The sequence below is a fragment of the Sorghum bicolor genome, chromosome 7, assembly GCF_000003195.3.
Source record: "Sorghum bicolor cultivar BTx623 chromosome 7, Sorghum_bicolor_NCBIv3, whole genome shotgun sequence".
In the NCBI taxonomy this organism is placed as follows: domain Eukaryota; kingdom Viridiplantae; phylum Streptophyta; class Magnoliopsida; order Poales; family Poaceae; genus Sorghum; species Sorghum bicolor.
The window spans coordinates 896064-906657 of NC_012876.2; the positions used below are offsets into that span (position 1 = coordinate 896064).

General features: G+C 37.3%; 1 protein-coding gene across 1 annotated transcript; it reads right to left on the minus strand.

Moving 5' to 3' along the window:
- LOC8068538 lies at positions 1300-4564 on the minus strand. Its single transcript, XM_002444850.2, has 5 exons — positions 3991-4564; positions 3601-3728; positions 2264-3064; positions 2009-2158; positions 1300-1914 (listed from the first exon to the last, which is right to left on the minus strand). Exons 1-5 carry the CDS (start codon positions 4019-4021, stop codon positions 1528-1530), a joined length of 1497 nt encoding a protein of 498 aa, XP_002444895.2. The 5' UTR covers positions 4022-4564; the 3' UTR covers positions 1300-1527.

Below are 10594 nucleotides of genomic sequence, written 5' to 3' on the forward strand. Positions count from 1 at the left end.
CCGTGATCGCGCGAGGCCAGCACGACCACACGGGACCGAGCGTCGTGACGCGCGCGGCAGCCCGAGGCTGATCAGCAGCGCCCCTCCCTCTCCCATAGGCGAGCAGCACCCTGTGCCCCCTCCTCTTTGTCTTCTCCCACCACGGCATAGATCCCGCGGGGAGATGCCCTCAGGTGGCGGATCCTGCGGGAGAGATGCCCTCCGGCGGCGGATCGAGCTGGGGCACGTTCGACGCAGGCGCGTGGCGGCACGGACAGATCTCGGCTTTGGCGAGGTGGAGCGGCACACTGGCTTCCCTCTGCGGTGGTGCTCCTCCCTCACCGGCGATAGATGCAGCGGTGGCAGGCTCGATGAAGAGCGAGGCCTGATCTAGGCCCAGTTATGCGAGCTTTTTTCCTTTTTAATTTTTTTTTATTTTCATTAACCATGGCGGGCAAGTGAACCGCCTCGGTAAATCGTTCATTTACCGTGATCTTAATTACCGAGGCGGTTACAAAAACTGCCTCGGTTAATGCTTTTTGCCCGCCTCAGTTAATCTTTTATGTAGTAGTGTATGCAACGAGGCTTCTCCATCACCGTCGCCAAGTGCACTCGGCAAAGGGCCGGCGACGACGTGATCTGATATCTACGAGCCTGTCCTAATTCGTCAACGAGGAAATAAAAACAGCGACTTGGGCTTTATTAGGTCAATCAATCAGGGCTGGATGGACAAGGGGCTAGCCGGGCTATTAGGCGTGCATAACAGCGAAAGGATTCGATCAACCCGTCAGGATATATAATGTTCATGACAACCATATCGAGGAGAGCACTAGGCATTTGTAATACATTATTATTAATATTATTGTTGCTAATCATATGCGCCAGCACAGATTTACATTATAATATGTTGCTATTAAATTATCTAATACCAAGTGAAGCAACTGTCAAGCGGTTTCATACAAGTACTGCCTGTTTGGTTTGAGGATTCACTTGATCCGTCATGGAGTGGTCCGGCATGCGGCATGCCCAGAGTGAGTGTGTTCTGGAGGTTGCTCTGCTACTGGCCTATTCAAGCGCTACAAGGACGAATGTAATGATGACGGACTTCTAGAATCCATGCATGAAAGAAACCAAACGAATCAGTGCATAGTTTTATTTTATGATACATTTACCAGAACTATAAATTAGATAACCGAGCCATATGAGTTTTATGAGGATAAAACTCCTCTCACATCTAATGAAACTCCTTCATTTAATGATCCTGCCAAGTTAGCAATTTTGCTATGTGACATCCTATTTAATGTGCATGACACTCTCATAAAACATGCATTGAGACTAACCTTATATATATGATGATATATAAATAAAAAAGTCATAAACATAACCATGTCCATGCCTCGCGTGCACATCCACTAGTTTGACAACTTTTAAGCCACAACATTGAAAGAAACTAAGTGATAAAACTAAATTAAAAAAGTATTATAAATGACAGCACACTTAATTAAGATAACCTTTGACAACTTTCACCCTCCATCTTAACTTCTCTGCCTAGGCCAAACCATCGTCCATTGCGGTGGCAATACACCGTGGGCAAGGCTCCATAATGGTCAGCTTGGTTGTAGGTGCAACTTTATCCTCAATGTACCTTCTTATAGCTGCCGCTGCTCTAGAAGCTTCCTCGACCTCAGATTTGCCATAAGGAATGCAAAATCCATCCCAACAACATGGAGATTTACCATAACGAAGGGTGTACAGTTTAAGGCAAGCAAGTGAGACTGCGCTCTTGACAATGCTACATGTTAGCTCAACCAAGCTCTTTGTACAGTTGAATCCTTCAATCTCCATAATCTTGAGGCGGTTGTGGCGTCGTACAGGCAGCTGCCTCAAATGCGAAGAAGAACCTACCAATTCATGCCCCGTATCTGCCTGGGGTAGCTGAAGACAAAACAACATGAAGCTGAATCAATGGATGCACACCCAAATGAGCATCCATTAATTTGCTGGATATATAGGATGGACAGCACCTTACCTGCAGGCACCAAGTCTCCAAGGAAGGAGACGCATCCAAGAAAGAAAGCAGGGAAGAATAAGCGTAGGATGGGGGCAAGGTCGATGAAGCAATCTGAATGCTCAGGTGCTTGAGGTTGACGAATTTGGAGGGCAGCATTGGTGTATTCACCTGCACAAAAGATATATGTCATGTTCAGATTATTATACGCCTGCACATAACGGTCGTAAGACTACTGTTGCACAGATGTATTGCCACTTGAAATTGCAAGTATACCTCATAGGTCGAACTTAAATAAATTGTTTCAAGATTTGGCATCGTGGACGGAAGCACAGCACGAGCATAACGGACGGAATTCCCAAAATTCAACTGCAAGTACTTCATCATTTGCAACGCTTTTCCAAGCTCGAGTTTTGGTAAAACTCTGGAAAGGGTAAAGCTAGAGATACTTGGAGCTTTGTTCTCTATAATTTGCATAGGAAAACATCCATCAACCAAAAGGAGGCTGAGCTGCTGCAGCACAGAAGGTATCTTGAGGGAAATTATCTCATTGCACTCAGTGAGATGCAAATGTTTCAGAGCAAGGGAGTTGGAAAGAAGGCACTCCAATTCATCCCCCGTGATACAGACAGAACACAGACGCAAAATTGTTAAGCTTCTGAAAGGTCCAAGTTCAGCCGTAGGACGGAAGGCACAAGAGGCAAGTAGAAGAGACCGAATTGAGTTTCCAACCCCAGCAGATAAAACTGAGCATGGGAAGTTGTGTTTTTCAGGCAGCCTAAGGTTGAGCTCTTCAATCCCTGGTGTAACAGCAACCTTGAGCCATCCGTCGATATAAGGAAAGCAACTAGATTCATCAAGTAAATCAAGCCATAATATCTTCAAGCCAATTCCTGAGTGATTTTTCAGGATGTTGTTGATTTTGCATCTTAAACTTCCGCTACCTGCCTTAAACTTTTGTGAACACAGAATTAGTGTGGGATAACGTCTCCAGGAACTTAGAAAAGCATGAGAGAGGCAAGCGGCACGAGCAGCAGCTTCCATTGGCATTAAAGAATGTATATGACCCCAGATATCCTGCAAGCACAATATGGGATAAAATTTCAAGTTTAAAGTCTAGTGGAATTTCAATCAGATAAAGAAAACAGTAGAACAAGATAGCTCTTTGCATGCTTGCAAAAGGGACAGTGTATTACATATGTAACTTGCCAACTGAATGTATCGGTGGCAAATAAACTTAGCAGTTCACAAAGAAGTTTTTCCCTAACAGTGTTACTAAAGGTTTTCTAACAAGGAAAAAAATACACATCTGATGATGGCCAGCACTGATTAACTACTATGATATCTAACTATCCATTATTATCCATTCTTGCCTGCATATGAGCACACAGAGCAAACAATGTGTCTATCAAACACACGAGATGATATCTTATTGTGCAATATCAGGCTAAAATTGAACCGGTGAGAGATCCTACGCTAATATGATTTTTTACATATCTCATCAAGAAACAACCGTATGCCTCATTATGCAGATAACTCAGGTTCTGCATGTTTAGATCTTGAGTTCAAAAAACTAACACAATAGCTGCCTTCACAATTTTATGTTGCCATACCTCAGGAAGGCATGGGATTGAATATTCTGATGTTTGCCCATCTTGAGAATCGCCCTCACCACCATCACCAAGTCGTTGACAGCGTGAGTCTGAGTGCTTAATGTCGTCAGCGGTACCAACGGATCCATCTGCAAGCCAACAAACCAAACATGGTTATGAGCCCTATACGAGTAGATCAGAGAGACAGAGAGAACTAAGCTAATGACGCAACAGATGGATTCTCAAAAATAGATTCTTAAAAAAAAAAAACTAGTATCCATGTGTGGCAGTCTAAATGATGAATCGTAAACGAACAACAGATTAAAAAATCGATTTTCTTTGAATGAAGCGCCAGAAGTAAATAGCAAGCCAACCAGACAGAGACCGCGGGGCAAGATAGTAGAAGCTTACTCGGGGCTTGCTGCTCGCTCTGAATCCCCATGGCACGAGTAGAAGACACACCCTCCTCGAGAGATCTCGCCGAGTTACCTCAGATCTCCCGCCGATTACCTCAGATTTCCGCTCCTCTGTATGTATATTCTTTTATCTATCAATCATCCTCCGTGTGTATATGTATGTGCGCCACCTCCCTCCCGCGCTATGTTTTTTGTCTGGTTTCGAACTCGATTGGGTTTGGAGGATGATTGGATCGGAATTCGATTAGGCACCAGGAAAAGGAAAGTGAGGGACTCTCCTGTCCCGGTTGGAAACATATGACGGAATCCGATTAGACACCGGCTGCTCCTGATCCGCGCCGCGGCGATATGGCCCCCAGCTATTATTACGCGCCACCACCGCCGTGGCCTCCTGCTGCCGCTCGGCGCCGCAGCCGTCAGTCTCCTCCTCTGCGGCGGCAAGAAAGAGGCGGGACGGGATGGCGCTCGCCCTCGCTCTGCTCCTCGTCGTCGTCGGCGGCTGCTACGTATGCGGCTCTTCGCGGAGGAAAGAGTCTAGGGAGACCTTCGAAATCTCAAAAATTTACAAGATTTCTAATCCCCTCAGACACGTATCTATAATCTATAATTCTTATAAAGCTAAACCCCACGTCATTCCCCACTAAGTCCATGTCATTCTATATTAATTATAAAAAATAACCATATCATCTATATCATGTGAAATCTTTAAATCTTTAATATATTCACATACAAGTCATGTACGTACACTATTTGTTTGATCACCAATTAATTTCTCTATAATGTAACTAAATATTAGTTTTTGTTTTATTAGCTTAGCAATACAAGTTAAATTCATATATGTACATACATAATAGACTAAATACCTTATAGTAATGCTATATATATAATGATTTATTTTTAAGAAAACTTCGCAGCAACGCGCGGGAAATTCACCTAGTATGTATAAAACACTAATCCCTCAGACACATATATGTATAAAACATTAAATATAAATAAAAATTAATTAATTATACAATTTATATGTAATTCACGAGTCAAATATTTTTAAATCTAGCTAGAGCATGATTAGACATTATTTACCAAGGCCTTATTTAGTTTCCAACAAATTTTACAAAATTTTTTAGATTTTTCGTCACATCGAATCTTAGGCCTTGTTTAGTTCCAAAAAATTTTATAAAATAGAAATAATACCACTTTCGTTTGTCTTTGAAAAATATTATCCAATCATATACTAACTAGACTCAAAAGATTCGTCTCGTCAATTCAGACTAAACTGTGCAATTAGTTTTTATTTTTGTCTATATTTAATACTTCATGCATGCGTCTAAAGATTTGATGTGACGGGAAATCTGATAAATTTTGTAAAATTTTTGGGGAACTAAACAAGGTCTTACTGTATATGTATAGAATATTAAATATAGATTAAAAATAACTCATTATAGAGTTTATCTATAATTTGTGAGACGAATTTTTTAAACCTAATTAATCTATAATTAAACAATATTTATCAAATATAAATAAAAATGTTACAATGTTTATTTTTTAAAAAAATTACAACTAAGGCTCACTCCAAAAACCAAAATCTTTTCAAGATTTCCCGTCACATCGAATCTTACGCCACATGCATGGAGTATTAAGGCCTTGTTTAGTTTGCAAAATTTTTGGTTTTTGGTACTGTAGCACTTTCGTTTTTATTTGACAAACATTGTCCAATCACGGAGTAAGTAGTCTCAAAAGATTCATCTCACAAATTACAGGTAAACTGTACAATTAGTTTTTATTTTCATTTATATTTAATGCTCTATGCATGTGACCAAAGATTCGATGTGACGTGGAATCTTGAAAATTTTTGCGAACTAAACAAGGCCTAAATAAAGACGAAAATAAAAACTAATTGCACAGTTTACCTTTAAATCACGAGATGAATCTTTTAAACCTAATTACTCCATAATTGAATAATGTTTGTCAAATAAAAACGAAAATGCCGCAGTTTCGAAAACTTTTCAGTTTTTGGAACTAAACAAGGCCTAAACAAAACCCAAATACAAACAAAAGTTCTCAGTCGCTGCAGACACGCCGCCCTAGCACGCGACACCACTATTTAACGAACGTTCAGTCAAACTGATTTCAGCGAACGATTTTCCGACCAATCATATTTTCCTTTTAGGAAACAATCAATCCCGTCTAATACCATTGTAGGATAGTACTATGACGTTCTATTCTCTTTCTCTTTTCAAACAGACGTTCGCGTGGGTCTTATTTTCTTTTCGCACGTCCGACGCGCAACCAATTTTCTCTTTTGCGCTCTCACGCACGTCAATATTTTTTTAAAGCGCACACATAACTTACACTAGCTGAGGTACCCAATATAACTTTAAGGAATAAATTAAACATGCAAAGTTATACAAATACTTTTTTTCTTTTTTGCAAACTAAAACATATACGTAATTGAAACTTTGAGAGTTGTTATGAGAATTATATTCTCCTTATGTTTCATCAACATTTTTTTTCTTTTCAGAAACTAATCATTCGGGAATACGGGACAAGAGTTTAAAAGGGGTGGGAGAGAAAATAAAAGTAACTTTTACAATCTATACTACAAAAGAAATTCCATAATATCATGAAAACTTGCAAAAAAAACATATATATAATAACTTTCATAACTTCTGCAAGTATGATATTCTCAGCATCTCTATAATTATGACATCGAGTATATTTGTATTCACTTGGAATGTCTGTAAAATATTTTAATATTTAAAATAACAAGTAAAAAACAAAGTTGATAACAAGAAAAAACATAAGTTAACTGAAAACATACGATGGCTATCTAACATACACATAAAAGCACAAATATAACTCTGAAGAATAAGTTAACCAAATAAGTTAGATAGCAAATACATGAAAACATAAGTCACATACATAACTCTATACAGTAAATTAATAAAATAAATTAGGTAGCATACACATGAAAACACAAGTTACATACATAACTCTATAGAATACGTTAATGATCTAAGTTAGGTACCATACACAAACAGAAGTTATACAATACAACTTAGCAGAATAGGTTAGCAGCATAACTTAACAGAATAAGTTAGCAATATAACTTACTATATGTTATAAGTTAATATACATAAATTACTACTAGAAAAATAAAAATCTTCAAAACATATACAATTGGGGTCTAGTTTTGTTCGTCTCGTCACGTTGAACACACCGGTGTAGACAGAATTAAAAATAAATACATCATTCAAAAGTTATAGTGCTTTGAAATAAATATTTTATTTTTTTCATAATGACGTCAAGAGGAGAGGGAAAAGGAAGTGGGAGGTAGGAGGGTGGGCGACCGGCTTGTATAGCTGTTAGATCGTTCCAACTAATGACCGTGAGAATGGAATTGAGCCTAGCACGGCCATTAAAAAAAAAACACCGCTCACCCCAAGGTCGTGGAGCCACCTGCCCTCCCTGTCGCCGCGGACGTGCTGTCCTACCACTACCATTGTCGCACGTGTACATGCGGCTCACCCACCGAGCTGTCGTGGCCCGCCCAACATTGGGGCCTTGTTTACTTGGGAAATTTTTTGCAAAATTGCTACAGTAACTATTTTGTTTGTACTCCCTCCGTCCCTGAAAGAATCAATTTCTAGAGTTGTCTTAAGTCAATCTTTTTAAACTTTGACCAAATTTCTAGAAAAAAATGCTAAGATTTATAGTATCAAATTAGTATTATTAGATTCATCATAAAATATATTTTCATATAATGTGTATTTTATATTATAGATGTTGTTACTCTTTTCTATAAAGTTAGTCAAACTTTAAAAAGTTTGACTGGCACGGATCCTAGGAATTGATTCTTTCAGGGACGGAGGGAGTATGTGACAAATATTGTCCAAACATAGACTAACTAGGCTCAAAAGATTTGTCTCGTAAATTTCGACCAAACTGTACAATTAGTTTTTATTTTCATCTATATTTAATACTCCATGCATGTGTATAAAGATTCGATGTGATGGGGAATCTTGAAAAATTTTGCGTTTTTTTGTTGGAAGTAAACAAGGCCTGGGGCAGTTTAGTTTCCAAAAATTTTATATATTTTTTTAATTTCCATCCTATCAAATTTTGCGATATATACATTCAGCATTAAATATAAATAAAAAATAACTAATTATATAGTTTGCTTTTAATTTATGAGACAAATCTTTCAAACCTAGTTAGTTTATGATTAAATAATAATTGTTTTTTTATCATAATTAAATAATAATTGTTAAATATAAATAAAAATACTACAGTAGTTATTTTTACAAAATTTTGCTTAACTAAGGTCTTGTTTAGTTCGCAAAAAATTTAAATTTCGACACTGTAGCACTTTTGTTTTTATTTGACAAAATCATTCAATTATGGAGTAACTAGGTTTAAAAGATTCGTCTCGTGATTTACAGATGAACGAACTGTGCAATTAGTTTTTATTTTCATGTATATTTAATGCACCATACATATAGCGCAAGATTCGATGTGATGAGAAGTCTTAAAAATTTTTGGGAACTAAGGCCTTGTTCACTTATAAAAAATTTTGCAAAATAAGAATCATAGCACTTTTGTTTGTATTTGACAAAATATTTTCCAATTATAGACTAGCTAGGCTCAAAAGATTTGTCTCGTTAATTCCGATCAAACTGTGTAATTAGTTTTTATTTTCATCTATATCTAATACTTTATGCATACGTCTAAAGATTCAATGTGACGGTAAATCTAAAAATTTTGCAAAATTTTTGGGGACTAAACAAGGCCTAAATAGGGGCGTTGCCGCTGCTGCCTACCCGGTGAGACGACGGTGCAGGTGAGGACAACGAAGAGAAGCTAGCGCAGAGGGCAGTACGAACAAATCCGCTGATAGGGCATCAAAGAAATAGATAATGAAACAACTTCCACAATGTATGAGTTTTACTTTAACGTTTTCTAGGCTGGGCAAAACATTTAATTACTGTAAAATAATTGGATCACATGCAAGATGGTGAAACGATTTAGCCCTCAGTGGCGATTTCATCCCGTTTCATCATGTAGGAAACAACGCAATTTGCTGATATGACGCTCTAATAAATGTACATGATATCCTGGTGAAACCCCCACTGAGACTGGCCTGATACGGCGGAGACAGTGTGCTATGTGCGATGGGATATGACCATGGCCTTGTTTAGTTCCGAAAAAATTTCGGATTTCGGTATTGTAGTATTTTCGTTTTTATTTGACAAACATTATCCAATCATAAACTAACTAAGCTCAAAAGGTTCATCTCGTGATTTACAGGCAAACTGTGTAATTAGTTTTTGTTTTCATCTATATCTAATACTTCATGCATGTGCCCTAAAATTCGATGTGACAGATAATTTTGAAAAGTTTTTGGTTTTGGTAAACTAAACAAGGTCCATGTGACGATAAGATTACGAGAGAAATAATGAAGAGAAACATAGTAATAAACAAAAAGAAAGGGCAAAAAGAGAAAAAAGAGCCTTTTAATCGTTTTCAATATTGCTGAGAAGCTATTTTACTAGATATTTTGCTACCAATCAAGTTATTTCTATTTTTTTTCTCTCGACGTTCGTCACACCACCCTTATTTATACCTATTACCTGCTGCTATATCTATATCTGTATATACACCTAATAATAAAAAAATAAAATATATTCAAACAAAGCAAAATACCTATCTTTTTTTGGTCTCGGTATTTTTTCATCGGGCCTGTTTAGGGCATGTTTAGATATACTAAAAAAACTCAAAAGTTTACAAGATTCTTTATCGCATCAATTCTTATGACACATATATGGAGTATTAAATATAAATTTAAAAATAACTAATTATACAGTTTACTTGTAAATCATAAGACGAATTTTTTAAATTTAGTCCATGATTGAATAATGTTTGTCAAATACAAAAGCAAGTACTATAGTGTCAAAATAAAAAAAAATTACACCTACATAATAAGACCTTAGTGGCCCAACTGTCCCCGTCGCTCACTTTTATCTGGTTCACCTTTTCCTCTCCTCACATGACAAAACGGTCTGCTATGTCGTAGATGGAGGAGTCCGTCGACATTGATATGTGCCGCCTCCTTCTGAGTTCTGAGAGCTTGTACTGCTATAACCATCGTATTATTACCAATTTTAATTTATATTATAGAAGTTGTGATTATCTAAAAAAGTTAGAGGTCTTAAATTTTATAGAAAGGAAAAACATAAATAGAGATGTAGCACTCTCTACCATAATTTTCAATTAATGTATTGAATATTTTTTCTCCCATTAGAACGCACGAGCATATTTGCTAGTTAGGCTTAAAAAATTTATCTCGTGATTTTATATGCAAACTGTACAATTAGTTTTTGTTTTCGTCTACATTTAATGTTCTATGCATGTGTCCAAGATTTAATGTGTTAGGTAAAATTTTTTTGGTAGAAACTAAACAAAGCAAAACGAGGATTTTACTTGTGTACCATTATTTTTTTTTTGTGATTGTCAGGAACCATATAAAATTACGAGGGGCAGCCTGTAAGGGCTGTTTGGAACACATTCTCGTTGCCAAAGTACTATTTGCATGTTAGATTGTG

Excerpts from the sequence above, each read along its gene's own strand:
- LOC8068538 (XM_002444850.2), bottom strand. The coding sequence starts at position 4,021 with ATGGGGATTCAGAGCGAGCAGCAAGCCCCGA. Across the intron at positions 3,729-3,990 it reads GAGCGAGCAGCAAGCCCCGA|ATGGATCCGTTGGTACCGCT; the intron begins GTAAGCTTCTAC and ends GTTGGCTTGCAG. Across the intron at positions 1,915-2,008 it reads TGGAGACTTGGTGCCTGCAG|CTACCCCAGGCAGATACGGG; the intron begins GTAAGGTGCTGT and ends TTTTGTCTTCAG.